Here is a 23659-nt window from a genome sequence, read left to right on the forward strand (position 1 = left end):
GACTTGGAGACGTGAAGCTCCTATTAGCCTGTTTGTTTTTAATTGACTAGATTTCAAGTTGACAGTGTCCCTTTTAGCAGTGTACAGAACAAAACAGCACCACATGGCCAGCAGGATCCATTTTAAAGTGGTGCTCTCTTATGTCCCCTGCTGAGGATTGCACCATATGAGCCATCAGTAACGCCAAGTCAAAGGCCAACCATCAATAAAGCTCTTGCTGTGATCAAGAATATGTAAACAATGGACCAGCCACTTCTCGAGGTAGTTATAGCAGAGTTAAACCTAAAGTAGGGTGGCAACTACCTGACAAGTTTATTTATTTATTTATTTTCCCTTGAGATGTTAAAAAATACAAAATTATCTGGACACTAAATATTCTAACATGGACTCTATTGTGCACATATTTCATTAAATGAAGCCAATATGATACAGACTACTTGTCTAGATACAAAGCCTGTAAGAGTCAGTGGGAACCTTTTTATTGAATTTACTGGTGTCTGAATCAGGTCTGTAGTCAATACGTTGTTACCCAGATATCAGAGTGATGAGAACTAATATACAGATGTGTGCTTATTCATTACATACACTCTTAAAAGTACATTTTTATTGAGTAAATTCAACACATCTGGGCTAATCTTCTCTTCCTAGATGCACATGTGCCTGGAGTTAAAAACTCCAACAATTGAAGTTCATTGAGAACAGGTTTCAGAGGGAAAAGACCCACCAAATTTAATAGGGATTGTTGCTTTTCTTCTTCCTCCTTACATTTCTGCTATAGGATGGATTAAGCTTTTTGTAGGAAGGATTTACTCCTGTATGTCCAGGAATAGTTTTCTTAAATCCTGCTAGCCTCATTTTGCTGGGTTTCTCTATAATTCCTGCATACATAAGACTTAATTGAACAAATTAAGAAAATCATATAAACCCCCTTGCAAGGACATACTTTCTCTGACCCTAACCAACTCTTTATTGCTATCCTTCCCCATATATGACTCATCCCAATGTGTCGCATTACCATTGACAAGGACATACAAAGCCACAAAAGAAGCTGATGGACATCCGCTGCAGAGCATTAGCTACCTTGCTCCATGCTCCTGAGATCTGACTGTGTCTTTTGACAGCTCTCCAAGCATATTTCCCCATTTCTAGAATGAAACTGAACCTTTGCACTTTATTATTATTATTATTATTATTGTTCTCTTTCAGCAAAAAGGTAATTGGGCATGAAAAGTTCAAATCCATTAAATAAAAACTCAATTTAAAATATTTTCCATCTACCAAGCAAGGTCCTATTCATTATGCTGACACTGTACTCCACCTCTGTGCCAAGTGGATCACTCAAAGATGCCCCCCACCACTTCCCTGGCATTTGGTGTGACAAGTAAATCTGCTGTGCACACATTACTTTAGAGGGCATCCCAGTTTTGTATAAATACAAGCAACATTTTTAACAGCACCTTTAAATTCCCATGTTAAATTTTGTAACCACTGAGATACTTTTAATAAAAATGTTTGCTCTGAGTCTCTCCATTGGGTATTGTGGCAGAACAGGTAACAGGGTTCTGTTAGATCTATACACATAGCTTCTAAGTTTTATTTCTGCTTTACTCAATTCAAGTTTTTGAACAGACTCAGTCTTGCTCAGATTACCCTACAGCTACATACAAATCATAAAGTGTATTTACTTATCAATACCAATAGCGGAAAACTAAAAGATAAATTGCATAGCTCTATAGAAACCTCAATAGAAGAATTTAGACTTGCAGCTATTTGGTGCTGTATTAATTTAAAAAATAAAACAAAACATTCTAATGCTTCAGCCATGGGTTAAATATCCTGTTTCCACAAAGGTCACTTTTCCCATAAAGGTTTTTTAGTACTAAGAGACAGTAGTTAGCCTTAATATTCATTACAAATTTCTTCTTTAAAGCTAGCAAAATATTTTTTGGCCTACAACTCAATCTGCCAGAGATGCAGAACACAGCTACCCCATTCTTCACAGACCAGGTCTAAATCCTAATAAAAAAGCCAAAGAGGGACATCTAGTGGTAACATGCACGAAATTAAGCATCATCAGAGGGAAGAAAAGCCTACTGCAATGACTATTACGGATCAGAGAGAACAGTTTATTTTTCATCGGAAATAAGGAAAAGTTGAAGGAAAGACTGAAATTAAATCATTAAAAAAAAAAAAAAGGTTGCTCATTTTATTATTTTCTAACCTACAAAATCTTATAATGGTAATATACTTAACATTAAACTCCATTTGGGCAAACCAGGAGATGAAGTGAAACAAAAGGAGAGCTAATAATCAAGTTAAGTCTAATTTGTTTGAAGAAAGTCAGATTATGCAGAATTAAATGATTATATATTGAAAAATTCTTAAACAAACAACACTACCACAGAACTCCAGACACAAAGAGAAAAGCTGCACTCTGGCTTTCACTAGCAGAACAATCCCAATGACAAGACCAGGAAAACTAATTTCATTTACCTTGAAAGTCTACAGATACATCAAACTCCAGTGAAGGGCTGAACACCAACAGAAACTAAAATTAAATTTCAGTTTAACAAAATTTCCAAAAAGTCACCAAATGAGAAAATCATAAGATTTAGTGCTAACTTATATTAGAAGTGAACGTTTCATCATAATCATCATGAAGTGCTCATGAAATATTAGTGAATTAAGCCATCTGTCAGCTAGTGAGGCAGATCAGTAGTACTGGATTCTTTTCCTAGCTGAAGACAAGGAGAGATCAATGGCAAGCTCCTAACTGCTGGAAAGAAAAAGTAGAGCTGTGTAGCACTAGCCACAGAGTCCCAGTTAACTTTAGCATCAAAGAGCATCTGTATTTGTAACAAACTGTGTCTTTCTTATGAAAATGCCCTTTAAGCACAAAGAGACACCCCCAAAAAGAGTACATAATACAGATGTCTGAATGGAGAGCAATGAACTTACAATCCATAATAAAACATCCTGCCAAATATCAGTATGTTAAGGCATGAAATGTGCACATATTTTGCTATGGACCAAGGACACTGATGATGAGGAGCAACCTTCTTGCCCATCCTCCTTGGCATGATGCTGGGCAGCTGCTCTCTGTCAAAAATGCAGCCCTGTAAGATGGTCCACAATTACTTTCTGTTTTGTTAAAGTCACTTAACAAGCAACTTTGTGTTATATAGCTACAGTCGTGTATATTAAAATATAACTGCAAACTAGTTACGGAAAACCGAGTTTTTTAGTGTTACTTTCTATCAAAAGACAAAGCAGATGAACTTCTAGCTTTATCACAATTAAGTACAGGTCTTTTACATACCAAAAGAGTAGTAAACTTAACCTATCTCAAGCATTTCTGTGGCAGTTCCACTTACACTAATCACTACAGTTCCTCTCGAAACTGAGGCTTAAAGAGAGGCAAAGCACAGAAATTCTTCCAAGGAACACAGGACAACCTACAGGGCTGAGCCCTCTTCTGCTCAGCTCCCAGAGAAATTCACCCTTGCACTGATGGACTTTTCTGACTTTCCATGAATGGATGAAAAGGGAGACTTTCCCATAAATTTGCAAGCATACATAATATGTGAACTTCCATTAAAAAAAAAAAAAAAGTCATCCTTTCCAATGCTCTAGGTGTGATGTTAATTTGGGGGCAGCATCATAGGCTATTCTTTGTAATCATATAATGTCAACTCCTATCTCCTACAGTGGTGGACTGTGTGTCACAAAGGTGCCTTAAGAGGCAGCTGATTAAACAGAATTAGCTACTGAGTTGACCCAGTCCAAAGGTCATATCCATTCTGATTTGGGATATTAATAATTCTCTTTACAGATATATAATGACTAGATGTACATGGAAAAACATCCTTAAAATTAACTTATTTTAAGTTGAGATAATAAAGTGTGCTTATAAAATAGAACTGAAGAAGCAGAATGCTGCATGCCTCTCTGAGAATGAATAATCTATTAATCTTCAGTTAATAGCACTGCATTGAGTCTGCCACTTCAGGCTGCACTGAGCTATCATGAAAATAATCCTCTCCTTTTACTCTTCCCTTTCTTTTTTTCCTCATTGTTTCTGCACAACTGCTACTACCTTCTGAATTTATTCCCCCTCGCTGGACGAGCAGTACCCATGAGACAAATCCCCGCACACCTTTTTTTTTTTTTTTTTTTTTTTTTCTCTCTCAGACAGACAGGCTTCTTGGAACTTCTCTTCTTATGCTCTCTCAAAAGTCCACTAGCACATGTAAGATGTGGAATAAAAGAAAGATGCTAACTGTCAGTGGTGATGCGCACTGGGATCCACCAGCAAAGAACTAGAGATGAAAGCATTTGGTTGTGAAGATTATGTGGCCACTACTAAAATAACGTCCTTTAAGGCATAAAAATAAACGACTCTCAAATGTGTTTCCATGGCAAAAGCAGCCACCTGGCACACAGGTCAGTATTTGGAAATGCCATGTCAAGGCATGGAGGCTGACTAGTTAATACAAGTCAGGCACCATTCTCCTGCCCATATGACACCTCAGTAGGCTTTGAAGAAAGTGTGCTGGAGATGTCATTTTCCACTCTTTTATAAACACCCACTTCAAGATGCTTCACTCCAGGCTAGCAAGTGATGCCCTACATCACTATACTCTTATTTACAGAATTTATAACATAGGATCATAGTTACAACTTCATACCTTGCAAGTATTTGTGCAGCATATTCACCAGAATATACTTTCCTAAGAGTGCTTAACCAGCAGTAACATACAGAAAAAACTTCAGGCATTATACTTCACATTTCTCATGCCTACTTTTAAAATAAAAAAGTAGTGTCTTTGTACATGTGGAAAGAGGCTCTACATTCTCTCTTTTCTTTTTTTTTTTCCCCCCAAGAGTGAACAGGAGTGAAGAACAGGGTACACTGAAGGATGAAAGCACCGGTTTAAAATATTTCACATTCCTCCTTGCATTGCAATAATATAATAACTATCTTGACTTAAAAATAAATAAATAAATAAAATCCTGTTTTTAAAGATTAGTGTGCTTATTCCAGAGAGAAACAAGGTAAAGGAAAAAGTCAATCAATGCTTGTTTCCTAATGTCTCTGAATAAAGATCACATACCTTTCTGGAAGACATGCTGTAATTAAACTAACCTCAGCAGAAGGGCAGCCATTCCATGGCATATTTTCCACTAGAGGTCAGGCTGAAGGAAGTAATGATCTATTCTAGCCTTCAAAATCTGAGTGAGAGTTACTAATCAAGTTTTGGTAGTTTGAAAATCAGAATTTAATTAATACCACTTTGTTTCACTTAAAATGAATGACAAAGACGTGTTTTTCTAAGTGTCCAACTACTGGAGGTATTTAATCATGAGAGTATTTTAATACACGTCAATACAACTTTTCACAGAGCAGTTGATGTGCCATCTCAGTTGGCAGGACAAGGTTTGTACTGCAATAGAAAAGTTTTTCTCAAAACTTCAGCCTTGAAATGAAAAACATGTTAAAAAGTTTGGTTAATAACAAAGAATATTTTACTTACTTTTAAAAGGGTATTTTTCAAGTTTTTATTTTTTGCCTTGAGAAAGGATATACATTACAAGCAACATCCATCAAAAAACTAGACTGAATTTGTTTCTGTAAGTAACTAAGAAGAAATGCCGCTAAGCATGGAGTAATGACCATAACAGACTTTGGGTGACTACATTTTTTAAAACCCCAGAGAGATTTGAATTAGGAGCCTAAGCTTTTCTTTTTGTCCATTTTGATGACATACAATGGCATCATTTTCAGAAGCATTGAACCAGCTTCTTGAAATAAAACCTTGAAGGCAGACTTACTCCCAGAAATTCAAGGAAATATCTAATGTATCATTTATAGTTTTAAACACCTGCTTTGTTGCACCAGGACATGAAATCGTGCTCAGATGGCAAGTCCTAGCTCCAAGGTCTTCGCCAGTCACCAGCCCTCTCAGCAATTCACTGCCTACAGCACATCTGTCTCCAGCCATGAAAACCTGGACAAAGTAACCTTGTCTACAGTCACGTAAACATTTACCTCTGGGTTGAAATCTAAATTGAGGAGTTGCTCACAAGTTTACACTTCTGAAAACAAAGAAGCCCACGAAATTCACTGAGAAAGGAAACTAACTAACTAGATCAAACTATGTCAGCTAGTATTTTAAAGTACCTTACGGTCACATATTAGAGCCACTTCAAACCATGACGTACTTTACAAAAATAAGAATATAAAATGTCAGGAATAATGTGCAGAGAGAAGAAAACTTGTAGTTTCTCCAGCCACCTATGATTACTGGTAAAAATAAGACGCATAAGGTTTAGAAAAGAAGCCTGCGAGACACTGGTTTGAGTTTCCTATGGTCTAGCCTCTTCTGTACTTTCACCATCTCACATGTAGTCTACCTGCTGATAAATCAGTTGCTTCATTAGAGTTACAGATTACCACAAAAGAGCCAGGTAAAAGCTCAGTCCAAAATTCACATATACGTGTTTTAAAAGGTGAAAAAGCATTTTTATATAAGCAGTGTATTCAACTAATGTTGCTTTTTTTAAATATTATTTTTATTTTTTATTTATTTTTTATTTTCTAGTTCTGAAAATGTGCTAACATTTTAAAGTATACACCTGTACAACTGGGTATGACACAGAAACATCTCTCTAACGCATGGCCTGGAGCAATATAAGAGCCATTTGAAAAGGACGACTCAAACGTAACTTGCACAGAGCTGGCAGTCAGAGTTTCATTGAAGCTGGTAACGCAGATTTCACAGATTGTACCCCACCCAGATTCACAGATGGTATTTGTGGGAGCAAAGGAAAATAAAATATAGGTTTAAAATAAATGCAAGAGAAACACAGAATAATATTGAATCACTCTAGGTATTTCTAAGGGTTTCTGTTTATCTTTTCTACTTCTCAGCACATAGTGAGTATATGTTCAAGGCTTTGATACCACTGAGCAAATGGAAGGGTTTTAAAATTAATTTTGTTTCAAATGTAAAATCACAGAAATAAAGATAGGTTCCAGATATTTCTCTTTAGAGTGAAGTTACTGTACAGAAGCTTCATGCAAAAGGAGTTAAAAGCTGCTCCTGAATACATTGTGCTAGTCTGCATCCCTCCTTGTGGACCACTTGTAACGTTCTGACCTCCTAACATGCCTGTTAATTAACTAAACCTCCTATTTTAAATGTAAGGTGTTATGAACACTTAGCTGTTAGGTGGCTAAGATAATGTACTACTAAACAACAGAATGAATTGAATGCATAGACCTCTGCTTCCTTGGTGTTACTGCAGGTGTACTAGAAAAACTCAAAAATTTGGAAATTAATCAATTAAGAACCAAACAATTTTGAAATTAAGGGGTCAAAAGCCTACTAAGAAGTCCTTTGTAGGAAAGCTGGTACTGTGAGTTTCTTATTCTGTCCTGCCTTTTTTGTGTTAAAGGGAAGGGCTAGCTCTGCTGAATTTCAAGCGGATCCCTCTATATGGTGGATACTTTCCTGTTTTTTTGTTTGTTTGTTTGTTTTGTTTGTTTGTTTTTGTTTTTTTTAAATGCTAGTAAGAAGAGGCAAGCCACAAAGAAGTGAGAAAAATACAACTTTAGATGCTGACATTACAATACAAGAGGGCAGGGTAGTTGCAGACGGATCAGTCTGAGTTGTCAGGTTAACTGACAACTATTGGTTTGGGCCCTGGTTCAAGGTCCCAGCCTGGCCCCTTCCACCTCCACCACCAGCCCCTCTCAAACTAGGAAGGGCTGACAGGCAACATTACTTTGTTATAGTCATACCCTGCCAGGTAGCTGGTCTCAACTTCTCATAAAAAGCTAATATAGAGAAAGAAGATATAGGAAGAAAACAGCAAAAGCAGCAAGTGATAGAGAAAGATGCAAAGAGGAGAAACATGGAAGTCCATGCTTCTGTTCTGCTCCCTTCTGGAGGCCCTCGTAACCCAAAAGGTGTTGACACGTGCTTCCAATTCCAGTGTTTGACTTTTAATCATCCTCTCTTGAAAATCCTCTTTCTAAAGAATCCACTTCCTCATTATTTCAGTCATTAGTTAAATTTAATTTCTGGTAAATCAATGTTTACTTGTTGATTTCATGTCCTACGCTTCTCTTTTTAATAAGTAAGACTTAGACACTATCCTTGAATTGACATAAAAATCCCCTTCTTTGGATTTACCCAGTCTGTCTGCATCCTTCCCAACTCCTCCTATCGGCCTTCTCAGCTACAGGCTAGCACAACACTGTCTGACCTTCAGTGACTCACCACAGCAATGGGTAGATAGGTAGGCTCCAGCACGATGTGCCTTGCACTATTACAACTTTACCCAGGCCAAGAGAAAAGCCTGTGGCATACGGAGACAGCAGAATGAAGTCTTCCACTCTTCTCTGGGCTGTCCAGTAGTAGAACAGCTTCTGAAGTACAGAGGCAGGAAAGAAAACCAAACACAATGGGCTCTGACTTGCCACTTAAAATTTATCAATGACCAGCACACTGGATATAAAGTCTTTTGGGGGTTATTTTCTCTCCTTGAAATCTCATGCTACTATTTAAGCCACGGTTACAAAAACAAACAAGAAAGACCAGGAAGAGTCTTTAAGGAAATTATTTCAAACTAACACATCATAGAAAGATATAAGCAAAGAGCAAAATTTCCTATCAGCAACATATTTATGACAGTATGACATACAAACTAATTATATATTCACATCTGAATTACTTGATATATACATCTGCAAGTGTCACTCATTTTATGCTGAATTTATTCACAAACCAAAAAAGAAAAGATCATTTACATAGGCTCTACACTTTATCCAGTCACAAAAATCTATGTATAAAGTAACTTCGACAAAAACAATTACTTCAAATTTTCACCAGTGTCACTAAATAGTGTTTAACCCAAATACTTCTCTTTTTTAATCTACTCATCTGAGAGAGATGGAGCTACAATGGTTTGCATTTTTTAATCCCGAAGTGGATTACACAAACAATTTCAAAGATTTTTTTACAACAAACCTAGCATTACCAGCTACATCTTATTATTAAGGTAAGCATTCTTCAAAGAACTGCATGATTGGAAATCTTTTTCTGATACATAGTGACATTCTATCTGCTGGTTGCAGTTAGAAGAGTCAAAATGAAAACAAAAATTCAAACACACTTTTTTTCATCTTATCTTTATTGATTTAGACTTCAGAGCTACAGCCAAAAATAGAGCATCTGTAGAAAATTACCACACATGCTATCAATACAGCATCATCGTATGTTTAGAATTATAAGCACTTGACAAATAGCAAAGAGAACATTAAATCTAACATTTTGGCAATGCAACCCGTGAATGCAGAGAGGGACTTTTTTTTCCTCCAAAAATAAGTATTTCTAACCAGGAATGAAAAGCCTCTGTTAAAAAAATTAATTCTCATCACCCTGTAAAACTCATGTTGGCTCATTCAAGACATCAACACACACCACTGGAAACTTTGCATGGAATGTCAAATGATACACAGAAGCTATAACTCAGTTACAGGTACAACGCTGTCTTCAGCACTTTGTATGCCATTGAGATGGTAACAGCATACCCAACTACCCAAGACAAACCTCTGGCAGGCTGGGGAAGAGGGATCAAATATGCAAGAGTGTGAGTGATCCTAGCTCCAACGAAGATCCTAAAATGCAGCAAGGCTGTGGACAGATCAGAGCCACTAAGAGCATACAGCAGTCCAATGCCAAGAAATGGGACAATATTTTCAAGGTCATTCAGGTGGCCTCTGGGGAGAAAAGCAAAGTTGTTTTATAGTGTTACATTTTGTTAAGTAAATCACTTCAAGTCTTATTATTTTTCAGCATCTTCAAAGTGTGCTATTGTTAAGGCCCTATCACTACTGTTGACTTTCTCTACAGTGGGGCCCTGACTTTAATGTACGTTCACCTGACATCGCTCTGGTCTCTCTTGCTGCACCCCCATACTTTTATGCTTTTGATCTTCTATATGAAATATCTTATATTTTCTCTAGGATCTTGGTAATATAAGGGACTTACATGAAGTATGTGAGGGCACCATAGCGTGCAAGAATAAAACAAAAGGAAGAAGATTTTCTGGGCTCCCCAGTACAAAAAAGACAGGGATCTGCTGGAAAGAGTCCAGTGGAGGGCCACAAAGATGATACGGGGCCTGCAGCATCTTCCTTATGAGGAAAGGCTGAGAGACCTGGGCCTGTTCAGCCTGGAGAAAAGAAGACTGAGAGGAGATCTCATCAGTGTGTATAAATGCCTGAGGTGTGGGAGACTGAGGGATTTGGCCAACCTCTTTTCAGTGGTTTGCAAGGACAGGACAAGGAGTAGTGGTCACAAGATAGAGTTTGCCAAGTTCCGTGCCAACATGCGAAAGATCTTCATGGTGAGGGTGACGAAGCACTGGAGCAGGCTGCCCAGGGAGGTTGTGGAGTCTCCTTCTCTGGAGATATTCAAGGCCCATCTGGACGCCTACCTGTGCAGCCTGCTCTAAAGAACTTGCTTTGGTAGGGGGGTTGGACCCGACGATCTTTCGAGGTCCCTTCCAACCCCTTCAATTCTGTGATTCTGTGATAACAGCTGGAATTCTCCTGTACCCTCTCACAAACGAACATCAATTGAACTGGATGACAATAACTGCAACTATTAGACTTCATTATTAGACCTTCATGATCTACTCCAACACTATCAACTTAGTTTGTAGTCTCCATAAAGAAAATATGAAACACCCTATATATTAAACATTCTATCCAAACTTCATGAGCCTCAATCGTCTTGAAGAATGTTATTTTTTAGCACCTAACAAGTCTGACAGTTATACTCTTGGTTCATTTTCTTCACTAATAAGCACTAAAATAGTGCTAAGTGGAAAACCGTTTGAAATTTTGAAACCATAGTGTAATTTACTAAGAATGTGTTGAGACCGAACTCCAGATCTTGAACCCTTCCACAGCTCTTCGTAAACCTTCCCTGCTCCCTTTACCTCTTAAGGTAAACTATAATTCCAACCAAATTTGCTGATTGAAAAAACTTGTAAGCCTTACTAATTATATCAAATTTCACTGCCAACTAGAAACAGAACATGGTGTTGTTTTGCAGCTGCTTTTTGAACTCATGTATCATTACAAGAAAACATATCCTCCAGAAATGTTTTTTGCTTTTTTTTTTCCAAAAAAAAAAAAAAAGTACAGTGAAAAAGTAATGTTTTCCATACCCATAAACATAACAAATTCCAGTCACTTATATAGAAGAGAAGCCATGATAAATCTATCCAGCATTCTCTGTTGCCTTGAAGCTTGGAATAGAAAATAAACATCCATTAAAAATCATTGTCAGGAGGAAAAAAAAAAAAAATGGATGCTTTAACACCAATGGAGTAACTAGAGACAAGCTGACTTACTAGTTCTGGGGAAGTCTTAAACACTGCAAAACAGCAGCGCAGGCTTTGAGAATACAGTCTTGTAAAAATCCTATCTGTGTAGCTCAGACTGTGAGGTGACTCATTTTCCTAACATACTGATTTGAATTAAAAGGGCAATTGGTCCTAAAGCTGGTAGCAATTTAGCTGTCCTCTTAAAATTTACAAACAGAAAGGAATTACTCTTCAACAAGAAGTGCCCAGTTCTATGTAACAACCAACACATTAAACAACAACTCCCTGAATGACAGAAGGGAAGAAAAGGAAAGTTCAGTATATTTTTACAGCCCACTGAGACCCTCCTTTCTGAGATTTTAATCCAAAAGAGACATACAGAAATATACTAGCCTTCATGGAACTACAATCATCTACATTAGCAAGGATCTACTGTTCTGAAATCAAAGTTGATATTTATTTTCTAGATGTTCCCTAATGGTGTTTTAATGAGAACTGTTCATTCACATTGAAGTTTTTGGTATAAAATCTTGAATATAGCAAATAAACTAAAAGCTTCATTAAGGAATAATGATACGGAAAGCATTAAGAATATTAAAGGTTCCTGTGCCTTGTTAGTACAGGTATATCAAACAGCATCTCTAATCTTATGATTTTGGTATCAGAAAATTTTTGCCAATAGCTAAACAGAATTAAATAAGCTGCTACATTTAACCCACTGAACTGAACTTTACAATCTGCCATGAATCTTGCAAAACAAAATACATACACTGCAGGTTGCACACTGCTATACTATTAATAGTATTCTTCCAGAAGGCTGGTCAACTTTCCCGTACAACTGATACATCAGGCAGTAACCCCAGTTCAATCCAGCAAAAAGAACACAGGCTTGGACTCCCACTCAGTATAATTTGCCAAACCATGCCATCTTTACAACTCTGGAGTTCCATGATTTTAATACAATTTCATTCCTCTTCCCCCCTGTTATTTCCTTTACACTTTGGTAAAAGATGCAACTCTTGCAACTCATGCTGAAATACAATGAAAGCTGATTTATACTAAATCAACATACAATCACGTTTTATAATCTTCTCACCACTTTCCCCATCCACCCAGGATCCAAGAGTGTGCTATTATAGCCAAACACTGACATTACTTGTAGTATGCATGCTGACCATTTGAATGCGGAATAGTTTGTTCATTTGGACAAATTAACATAAAACATACTAGAAACAGCAACACAAAAAAGGTATGGGTTTGCCAAAGAGAATGCGATGAAATTAGTTCTTTGATTTAGGCTGATTCTGTTACTTAAAGTAACTTTTGAAAGACTCCCATGCATTACCTGCGTACGCGTTCAACATCTGCATCAGTCCGCAGGTATTTTTTGGCACTCTCGCCTTTACCAAATGATGCTGTATCTTCTGGGTTAACAAATGCCTATTTCAAATAAAAACACAAAAGAGACATTAGATGCAAGGATGCTGCTTCTAGTCAAAGCAGCTTCATACAAAGATATGCTCTCTACTAATGCCCCTGTAACCCCACATAATTCACCTGCAGTTAAAAGCACAGGGGACAATACATCATTCAATAGAAAAATAATTTCTTGAACCTAGCCCACGTGTAGCATGTATCCTGACAAATTAACATAATTTATGCATGTAAATGATGCCTTCTTATAACATGGACAAACACAGCAGATGACTGAAGCAATGCCAGTGGCCTGAAAGAACATCATAACATGGAAGGTAGAAGTGTCTGTACTGCCTAAGACTCTCTTCACTATTCTTGACAGATTATCTGAAAGCCCTTTTGGATCCTTTGCAAGTCTATACAAGAATAGCATCCGCTCCCATCCTCGTTATTACCAAATACACTGATCCCTTTCCTTTTAGGTACAAATTTTACCACTTATATGACCCTTTATTACCTCCAATACTTTAAGATATCATTTGAAAACATCATTCACTTCAGTTGGTGCAGACTGCAGTAGATGTCTCCTTGCCGAGATGTAGTAATACATGCATTCTGTGAACTGTTCATGCTATATAGGATTTAGATTTTAAGAGGTACATGATTGCTTTCTAAGGCAGCCTTGATCCCTCACTGTTAAATATCTTTGGCCTCAAAATTCTGGAGACATTAACAGTGTCAGCAACACTCTACCTTCCCTTGCTCCACTGCTTTCCTCCACTTTCTCTTAATACTTCATTAGTCTATTTTCTTTTAAAGACTTTTTTTTTGTCGTTTTAAACAAGAAATGAAAAGTACTTATCTGTTTTTAATATTACTCTCCATCATAAGAAAAGCAATTACCTCAAATTAATGAAAGTCCTATTGCCATCTGCACACACATGGAACACAATACAGTATGAACATTAATATAGGACTTCATTAGATCTACATATAGGATCATACAGCTGACCTGCTTCTAGAGCAAAAGGAAATAAGGTTACAACAAAGAAATCACAGAAATCTGTGTTCTATTTTGAACCTGTGAGTGTGTGTGGTCTACTGGACTCAACATTCAGCTGTGCCAAAGACCTAGAGAACCATCTGAAATCAGCAGTTGCTCAAACGCCATGCTACTAGGACCTCAAAGGTACTGTGTAACATCACAAACAACAGAATAATTGAGCTGCTTTCTCTTTCATCCAGCAGGTATAAAAAGCAGCATTTCAACTAAGGGACTGCAACAAACTCTCTGAAGCACATGCTGTCTTGCAGAAGCAGATCTCACAAGAACAGTCATATGGGGCAAACCCAGGGCTCTTTCATCTCAGGACCGAGCGTTTCCTAGAGTGGCCAGTAGCAGATACCTAGAGATCACCAAGAACATGGCAAACACAATGCAATGCTTCCCATGGGCACCCTCTCCTATGCTAGATGCAGCTTCTACATTATTTAGTAATCCTCACTCAATCTTTCATACACTTATCCATGCTATCCATCAATCCAAGTAAACTTTCAGCCTGCCACTCATTTTTGAAAATGATTTTTTTTTTTAAACGACCTTTGTGAAATGGGAAGACTAAAACAATTAGGGAATGTAAAAAGCTTTGAAATTACTGGATGAAAGGGTTATAGAAGCATACATATGTAACTCATATACCCTCTCTGACTCTACTGGTTGGTTATTCACTTAACACAGCTTCATACCATGTTTTATTTGCTTTATAAATTGGGTAGCCTGGACACCAGCATTATCCACAAGACAGTGGAAATTACAGTTCTGAAAACTTCTCATTTAAAAGGAATAGATATGTTTTAGGAGAGTAGCATAAGTCAAATGCAACTGTAAGAGAGTCTCATAAATATCTCACAATTAGGTTAAAAACATTCTCCATTTGATACCAACAAAGCACCAGCTGGCCAAATCCAGTCTATCACTAGGGGAGGGAAAGAGGAGAAAGTTGAAAACAAAAAAGAAAGATAAGCACCTGTATTTGAAAGGTGAAAAGAAAAGAGATGCCTATGATATCTCTGTTATTTCAATACAGATTTCAAGCTCTTCTATCAGACAACAATCCCAGCTTCTTACCTTTCTCGTGATTCTGAAGTATGCAGTTATAAGACTCATTAGCATCATTTTTAGGAGAACAATAGTTGCATAGGTAGCATAGGCACGGAAGACTTCATTGTCAATTAGCTGGGTAAGTTTAGCCATTTCTCCACTTCTCACTGATGACCTTTAAAAAATATTGAAGTTAGACTAACAGTAGAGAAGCCCGAAGTTCTGACAACAAGACTGACAAGACAGCTCTTCTTAGCATCACTGCAGTGACAACACAACTTTGGCTCTCTGAAAAAAATATTTTTCAAAATATTATTTTAAAATTATTATTATTTTTTTTTACTAGCAAAATACTTAGTACACTTTCCAAATAACAAAAGCCAATTTTAGACCAAGTCGTTTGAACTAGTGAATTTCCCTAAGCAATTACCAGGATAGAAAGAGTGTGATGACATACTATATGTACTAGAGTGTTTAAAGAGGAAAATTAGTATTGCCTACCTTTTTTTGTAAAATTACGCAATTATAATTGCATTTCAGCTTTCGAACTAGCCAATATCTTCCCACCCAGCAATAACTTGTGATCAAACTGAGTTAAACATGCATTTTCTTCCTTTGAGACCTAGTTCTTAAAAATTGCTTTTAGCATGATTCACGGGCAAAGATTAAGTTGTAATGACAAAAAGCAGAGAACTATTTATGCTTTTATCAAGGGAGGTTTAAGCTAATGAAGACTCTTTCCAGTGAGGCTGTACCAAACCCACCATCTCATGGAGGCGGTATCTTTTATCAACACCATCAAGTTAAGAAAGTTTTGAGGACTGAATGCATATAAAATGAAAAGCATGTCCACCTGCACATCCAATTTGTGCTCTGCACAGAGCAAGGCTTTTGCCTCACCAGGTGCTTTAATCATGCATTTAGTGAGTAGGAATTCATATAACTAGTATTTCTTAACTACCAGGTACTTCATTCATTCTGAGACCAAAACAAAATTACATTTTTTTTTTGTCACAGATAGCTTCAAAATTTCCTATAATATTTTAACAATAAGAAGTTAAAATTATGTACAGATCTAACATTCACTCATTTTGCCTTCAGCATGTAGTCACTGCCAGCTACAACCAAACAAGGGAAACTGGACCAGCTGCGAACAGTACAAGACTCTTGTGCTGAAGGTACATCCTTGGTGGAGAAGTGGGCAGGACAGAGGTAAGCAGCTGTTTTCTCAGTGATGCAAAACTAGCCTTGCCTAAACATGTCTAGATGTGGGGATGGGATTTTGCTCCCTCCTTTATCCTTCACAAAAGAGTGCTTCGGTCACTGGGCCAAGCACTGGGTCTAGGGATTATGGGAAACTCGGAGCAACTCTTTCCATTCCCACTGCAGCTCAGCAGTTCTGAAAACAACCAGCAACTGGGCAAAGATTTTTCTCAGCAATAAATAGACACTGTCATTTTTAACTTAGTATCACAGCAAAAAGTATGCATGGTTTATAGATTTAAAAAAAAAAAAAAAAAAAAAAAAAAGTAAATCTGTGGCTTTGGAGCATTTTTCCCCCACTGAATTTGAAAGCCATATTAAAAACACATCCAGGAACTACGTGAAGTCATGAAAAACTGTTCACCAATGTCTCTTTATCCTACCTGCTGGAACTATACCACATTTATCCATTTTCCCTACTTGTAGGGTTATCTTCTTCTAATTCTCAAGGCCTTGTCTTCACTACAAAAAGGGAAGATCAAAACCTTGCTGAAGACAAAGAATTCATCAGCAGGAAAGCCAAAATAAACCCTACCTTGTAAAACAGATCAGGGTTTAAAGGGATATGCTTAGTAAAACTATCAGCAGACTGATCTGTAAATGTAATACCACACTGTGGTGGGAATGCAAAATTCAGAAGTAAAAGTTTGGATCCCACGTACAGGCTCTTAAAAGCAGAGAGGGGAAGATAGTTCAGCCACGTTGCCCTCACTGGGCACCTATGTTAATATTCACATTACACATGATTTTTGTCCCAGTGCTGACAGACTAGGCCTTCCCTGTGCAGTTGTGATTGTTAATATCAGCTAAATACCAGCTGGGATGGCCTTTTGTTGTTCATTTGTTAAAACACTACTTTTCAAAGTATTGTGTGATAGCAAGTCCAGCTTCTCAGAAATATATGCTCTGTTCTTGCATCCTTAGGCTCTGACACTACACCCACCCCTTCCATAAACTGTGATAATTTAACCCGCCTTCAAAACTCAATCCGTAACAAAACCCCGGCGGCCACGCTTGAGTCACGGGGCTTCCTAGCAAACCTGTGCCGTCCTCAGCTGTGAATTCAAAGCACGCTTCGGCTGCTGCAGGCGTCCAGAGAGAAACTGCGCCCTTTAAAAAGAAAGAAATCGGGAAGTTTCAACACGCCCTGGGTGCTCCTTAGCCCGGGCCGAGCAACTCCTCCCCAGTTCGGGGGGGCAACCTGGGAGGCGAGGGACAGCCAACGCCTCTCCCAGCCCCGAGGGCTGCTCGGAGGGAGGCGATTTCCCCACTCCTCACAGCCAGTACCCAAGGAGCCCCCTCGCCCCGCTCCCGGGCTGTCCCCGAGCGAACCCCGCTGCCTGTCCTCGAGCACGGCCCCGGAAGGCAGCGGCTCCGGGGGGGAACCTTCCGCTCCCGCCCGGCCGCGGCGCCGCCATCTCGCAGCGCCCACGCACCTCGCCCGGGTCCCCTCGCAGAGAGCGCGCCCGGCGCCGCCGCCCCGCTGCTCGCGGCCGCCCGATGAACCCCGACCGGCCGCGGGGCCCCGCCTCGCCTCGCCCCAGCGGGCGCGGCGGTGGAGGCGGAGGCGGGTCCGGAGCCGGGCGGCAGCATGGCCCCCGGGGGGCTGAGGGCCGTGCTCCACCACCAGTGAGGGGTCGGCGGCGGCCACGTCCCCTTGGGGGCCGCGGGGCTCTCCCGGCGGCTCCGCGGGACTGGGTGACCCTGCTGAGGCAGGGTTCAGGCCTCGGCCCTCCGGGAGTTTAGCTGGAAGAAAACCGCGAGAGAAAGAAAAGAGAAAGCCCTCTGGTTTGAACGCTCATGGGCTTAAAGGCTTTTAAAGCCCTGGAGGGAAAGCAAAGATCGCAACCCAGGCAGACTTCATCATCAGGCACTGTGTTCAGCGGTTACACAAGCTGCTAAGTGGTCCTGAAGCTTGCTTGAAAAAACACTGACAGCACCAAAAAGAAGGGCTGTGAAGCTGGTGAAGGGCATGGGACACGAGTCCTATGAGGAGCAGCTGAGGGAACTGGGGTTGTTTAGTCTGGAGGAGAGACCTTACTGCACTGTGCAACTGCCTGAGAGGAAGTTGTGGGGAGCTGGGGGTCTGCCTCTTCTCCCAGATAACCAGTGACTGGAGGGAATGGCCTCAAGTTGCGCCAGGGGAGGTTCAGGTTGGAAATTAGGAGAGACATTTCTTCCCAGAAAGAGTAATCAGGCATTGGAAAGGATTGCCCAGGGAGGTGGTGGAGTCACAGTCCCTGGGGTGTTTAAGGAAAGGTTGGATGTGGTGTGTAGGGACATGGTTTAGTGGGTGACGTTGGTAGTAGGGTGATGGTTGGGTGAGATGATCTTGAAGAATCTATGATGATCTGAAGAATCTATGAAGAATCTAGATGATCTATGAAAGATCTCAGTGCTTTCAGCCCCTGTGTTATTTTGGTGGATCTGAACTTTTACCAAAGACAAAAATATTTACGTTGCAAAACCATCGGTGCTATTGCAGTGTTTTGCAAAACCTGACAATAAAGGAACTTCAGTGTTGGGCAAGGACTTATCCCAGCACACCAGAATGTGATGAAAGAAGGAAATGGGATGTTCAAACCTCCCTCTGCAGAGAAAATGGCACAACCTCCAGGGCATTTCTCGTAACTGAAATGTTTGTGACTAAGTAGATTATGTAAACAAGAGTGATGAAGGTGTAGACAAATGTAGTCAGGTTCACAGTAAAAATTTCAGAAGTAGTATATGTAGATATGTATAAAGGATGAAAGGGATATTATATTTAAAGCTGCATCATTATGAAAAACTAGTCTTGCATACGTATATTCAGTGTTCATTGAGGCTACTTCTATGATTCATGTCACGTTACATGCCTGTATATGCAGACCTTCTGTGACTTCACATTAAGCATGAAACAGCAAAACTCAGTTGAGCAAGGACTGTAGCTTTGGAACTGCTTTTAAGTGCCGTAGGAGCTGGGTTCAACAACCTTTGTTCCCACTAGTGACACAGCAAATAGTATTTCAGTTGAAGTCAACAGAACAAATCACATGAATGTGAATAGGTAAGAGAAAGGAATTTTTTCAGATTTTCCTTTACTAGGGAATGTATTAGAAATCTGGAAATGTTTCAGCTGCTCCTAGCTGTTACTTCAAGACAGAAATTGTATTTTCAAAAATATCTGTACGCAACGTAAAACATAGTATATCCCAATTACATCATCTAATTAGTCCTACTATGATAGAAATATATTTATTTTTATCATTTCTTTTTTTTTTTTCTGATTGATATTCCTCTTTATCTTAAGCAAGTTTACATGTAAAAAGAAGGCAAACCTACTAAGTTAAACAGAGTTAAACTAAACTCACGTTATTATACTTGAGAAGAAAAGCTGGTGACTGATTTATATGCAGTTCTCAGAACCAGACCTGGAGATACAACAATGCCAGGAGAAAGGCCATTTTCAGTAGATATAAGGAGGATATTAAGAGATCCAGAAATGCAGCTAGAAATTCTACAAAAATCACTGTTTCATTTGGATTTCTCTTTTTTGTTTTATGGATTCTACAAGTTTAGATTGATTTGTGTTATCTTAACAAACACTTCTGGAACAGAAAGCTTATGCATTCCCAGTCTTTGAATTTTGAGGCCAACCTTTTTTCCTACCACCATGGAATTCCCCTAGTTATAAGGAAGGTATAGAAAGCAGAAAGAAGTTATGGGGAAAGGAGGGAGAGAAAGATGAAGGAAGGAAGGAAGGAAGGAAAGAAGGAAGGAAGGAAGGAAGGAAGGAAGGAAGGAAGGAAGGAAGGAAGGAAGGAAGGAAGGAAGGAAAATTAAAAAAAAAAAAAAAAAAGGAAAAAAAAAAAAGGGGAAGAAAAAAAGGGAAAGGGAAGGGAAGAAGAAAGGAAGCAAGCAAGCAAGAAAGGAAAAGAAACAAGAATTGAAGCCAATATTTCTTGCAAACTGACTCCTTAAGAGAGGGGGGAAGAGAAATCTAAATGGAGTGCAAAATCGGGGCCATAGTAAAGCAGAAGTGAACTTGTGCTCAAGGTCTATTTTCTCTTAAAAGTTCGGTAGCAGCACAAAGTGCCTGTACAACATTTGAAAACTGCTGTGATCTAAGTGAGGTTAGATACATAACTATGGTGGTAGTTGCTCCTGAGGGACCCATTCTCACAGCCCTTACTCATGTGAATTGTACCTTTGATGCTAATAGGATTACTCTTGTAAATCAGGGATGCCATATCAGCCTGATGCCCAGGGTTATACTGATCATGAAGGGCTTGATCTTGCAAACCTCATTCATGTGAGCAACCCTTTTTCATGACAATTTTCCCATTGACTTGAAGAACTATCCATATAGCCAGAGACAGTAGAATCAAGACACAAATTTAGGGTCAGCATAAAAGTAGGAACACAAGAGTTTTTCATTTAACCTCCAGCAAGGGATAGATATTGCCCACTAAGTTCAGATAAGTGTAATCATTCTCTTTTGACTGCAAGGAAGGTGAGGGAGAAGCATGTATTGATCAACCCCATTCCATCCTGTCTCCTTCTGTGGCTCCATTTATTCACCATGATTAGACTGGTAGAGAATGTACCAACAATACATTTTCACCCCACCTGAAACGTCTGTTCACCACCCCACTGCTAATGCAGTTATTTCCTCAAACAGCTGTTCTATAAAATCAGTAAATAATACCTCCTGAATTATATTAACTGATGATTTGCAGAGTAAAACAAATCAAGAACACTGAGATTCAGTACATATTCAGTTAAAACCTGAATTACTGTTTAAAGCCAAAGAGAAAGTGTTAAAAAATGTTTAGTATAACAGACCACAGTCAGTTTTTGTGCTGCTCTGTTAAAACCTACACCCTCTGGTTAGAAAGCACTTTCGCTATATCAAATGTTGACACCTATGTAATTTCACCGTGATTCACGTGCTTCTGCTTCAGATCTCAAACTGCTATCAAGTTTCTCTGGGGAACTGCTTCAAAAACAGCAAGGAAGGATCCTTCTGCAGTTAAGAGTGCTTCATACTAGTTATAACCTAGTGAAGGCTACTCTGGTATTAGCAGCCTTTTGGTTGGATTTAGGACTCCAAAGCATCCGTGCACATCCAGCGTATGTCTTCTAATAATCCAGTCATGAAGATCTGAACTCAAAAGTTCAAAATGTCCACAAAAACTGAGGCAATATAACCATAAGTCAGAAGCAGTTTCACCAAAATGTATTTCTCTTGCCTCATTAAAAATGTCTTTACAGTTTCCTGTTTTACCAAGCATAAGGTAAATGCTGTTTTTTGACACAAAACAGCATTCTTTACATTGTGAGATCTCTAAAGAAGGAGGTGTTCTGTGTTTGTACAGGACCAGCCTGGCTACATTCAAAGGGTTCACAATGAGGGCTGCTCACCAGTGCCACTAAGTAATAAAAACAACTCTTTTCAACTTTTTAAAAGGTACTTGGTTTGCACACATTTATGATTCCTGTGTTTGCTTTTTGAAAAAGTGTTCATTTCAATAGTTTTTTTATTCATGCTACTATTTGGACGACAACAATTCGCAGTCATGGAATTCAGGTTGTTTAGAGGATCACAGTCAGTCACTTAGAGAAGGAAACAATAGCATATAACATATTTGCCCAGTCTCAGTAGGTGGTGACCGCCAAACATTGAGGGAAGGTGAGAGGGGACATCTCCACAAAGCACAAGAATGGTAATGTCAAATGTTTGCCTATTCAGTTACCCATCATTAATACCTTATTCAAAAGTCCCACAAAGCTCATTTGATGGCTATTTAAAGAGACAATGAGTAAGGATATCCTCTGAAGTTGCTTGCTCCCTTCCATCAAGTAGCATCATTGCTACAAGGACCACATAAGACAGGGATCAAAAGTTAGGATGTGGACATGTAAGAAATACTCAAACACATGAAAAATATCCATAGACTGGTGTCCCACACAGCTTGATGCCCAAAAGCTTGGCTCAGAAGAGTCGGGGCAAGCATATAGGTGAACTGTTTCAGTGGGTCTATTTATAAGCATATCATGGAACATTGCTTTGATTCCTGCTTGTGCAGAGTGCAGCAATGGACCTGCCTCTGAAGATAGATCAGGAGCACAGAGCCACCTTTGCAGTTGACTGGTGGTGACTGACATATGTGGTGAGGTATTTAAAGTTCTGTGCTGCACTGAAGTGAAAAGAGTGTTAACCTCAACTTCTGTGAGGCTGTTCGATCTGTAAAATTGTTTTTTATTAGAAAAGCAAGATATTTCTTTTCAGTAAAGACCATGAGAGAGTCGCTATCATTACAATGCTCAGATGTGCCAATAAAACAGATTATGCAGATGCCATAGAAGTTACTTTTAAGCTAATCCTGTGCAGAGAGTTGTTTGTTAAGAATTATTAAATGCAGCCTGCAGAGCAAAATGTGATCCTTTAAAATAGCACAGCAGTAGCAGAAAAATATTTATAAAAGCTGAAAGACTTATCAAGTTTCACTTCACAAATTGAACAAAGTCCAGAGAGGAGTCAAAGTACATAGAGCAAAATGAATTTTAAGACATTGAGTTTATAATCATTACTGGAAGAGTCCAGTAAAGATAAGTTTTCTTTCTTGTAGTACTACTGTTCTGCTGTAGTGGCACAAGAGAATTATACAGCTGGAGACCAGGCTGGGAGTTTTCTTGCTACATTGCCACTTCAAAGACACAAGGAGGCTTGCAGTCAGTTTAAGTGAGATACCGAGAAGACACAGGGCTGATAAAAAATATATAAACAGAAGATGTCAAGGTATTTGTGCAGACAAGAGACTCCTAGAAGTGAACAAGCAAATGTTACAGATAATGGAAACTGCATCACAACTTAAGTAAGGATCCCAAGGAATGCAGAAAAATAATAAGTCCTCTTTTTAGATTCCCTCCTTTTTCCAGTTCTTCACGTATATTCTTCCTAGTCAGATCATCCACTCAGATTCTTTGTCAGCCTTTACTAATTGTTTTTATTTTCAAAAAAGTCATCAATAACAACCTTCCAGGAAACATCCAGAGAGAGATTTGTACTCATTCTCCAAAAAAAATTGTCAAGAATTTCTCAACTCTTGAGGACCACAGTCTTCTATTATTCTAGTCCACATGTGTTACTCAACTTTGCATGGGCCCAGAAAGTACAGGCTTCTTTGCACAGAGTGAAGAAATAAATATAAGCCCATCTGATTTACCTACTCTTTGTGAGGTGGGGCTTCTGGGTCTGTTCTGTGGGCACTTCCTTGCTAAGCTGCCATAAAAATTAAGAAGCAATTCCTAGGTTCACTCACAACTACTTCTCTCCTACGTGGGCTGCAGCCTTTTATCAGAGCTGTTGCTAGTCTGTGATTTAGCCACAGATGGGAAAGTTTGCTGCTGTTAATGGCAAATCTGTAACAGGGAATCTGTGATGTATCCCATCTCAAAACGCACTTTCACAGACTAGTTAATTACTTCAGCATC

General features: G+C 39.0%; 1 protein-coding gene across 2 annotated transcripts; it reads right to left on the bottom strand.

The window, feature by feature from the left end:
• Positions 1–8766: 8766 nt before the first annotated feature.
• MGST1 (microsomal glutathione S-transferase 1) lies at positions 8767–17764 on the bottom strand. Of its 2 annotated transcripts, none has more exons than XM_082756039.1 (5): positions 17620–17764; positions 17158–17293; positions 14948–15095; positions 12749–12843; positions 8767–9787 (listed from the first exon to the last, which is right to left on the bottom strand). In XM_082756039.1, exons 3-5 carry the CDS (start codon positions 15071–15073, stop codon positions 9541–9543), a joined length of 468 nt encoding a protein of 155 aa, XP_082612165.1. In that variant the 5' UTR covers positions 15074–15095; positions 17158–17293; positions 17620–17764; the 3' UTR covers positions 8767–9540. The 2 variants fall into 2 exon arrangements, with proteins under 2 accessions (XP_082612165.1, XP_082612164.1); XM_082756038.1 differs by having other exon boundaries at positions 8772–9787; positions 17224–17293; positions 17620–17759.
• Positions 17765–23659: the final 5895 nt, after the last annotated feature.

Source organism: Aythya marila (assembly GCF_965140915.1).
Source record: "Aythya marila genome assembly, chromosome: 1".
Lineage (NCBI taxonomy): Eukaryota > Metazoa > Chordata > Aves > Anseriformes > Anatidae > Aythya > Aythya marila.

Bases quoted from the DNA above. Each gene is read 5' to 3' on its own strand.
- MGST1 (XM_082756039.1), bottom strand. From the start codon at position 15,073: ATGGCTAAACTTACCCAGCTAATTGACAATGAAGTCTTCCGTGCCTAT. The intron at 12,844-14,947 runs GTAAGAAGCTGG...TATTTGAAATAG, and splicing joins ACTTCAGAATCACGAGAAAG to GCATTTGTTAACCCAGAAGA. The intron at 9,788-12,748 runs GTAATGCATGGG...TTTTCTCCCCAG, and splicing joins GATGTTGAACGCGTACGCAG to AGGCCACCTGAATGACCTTG.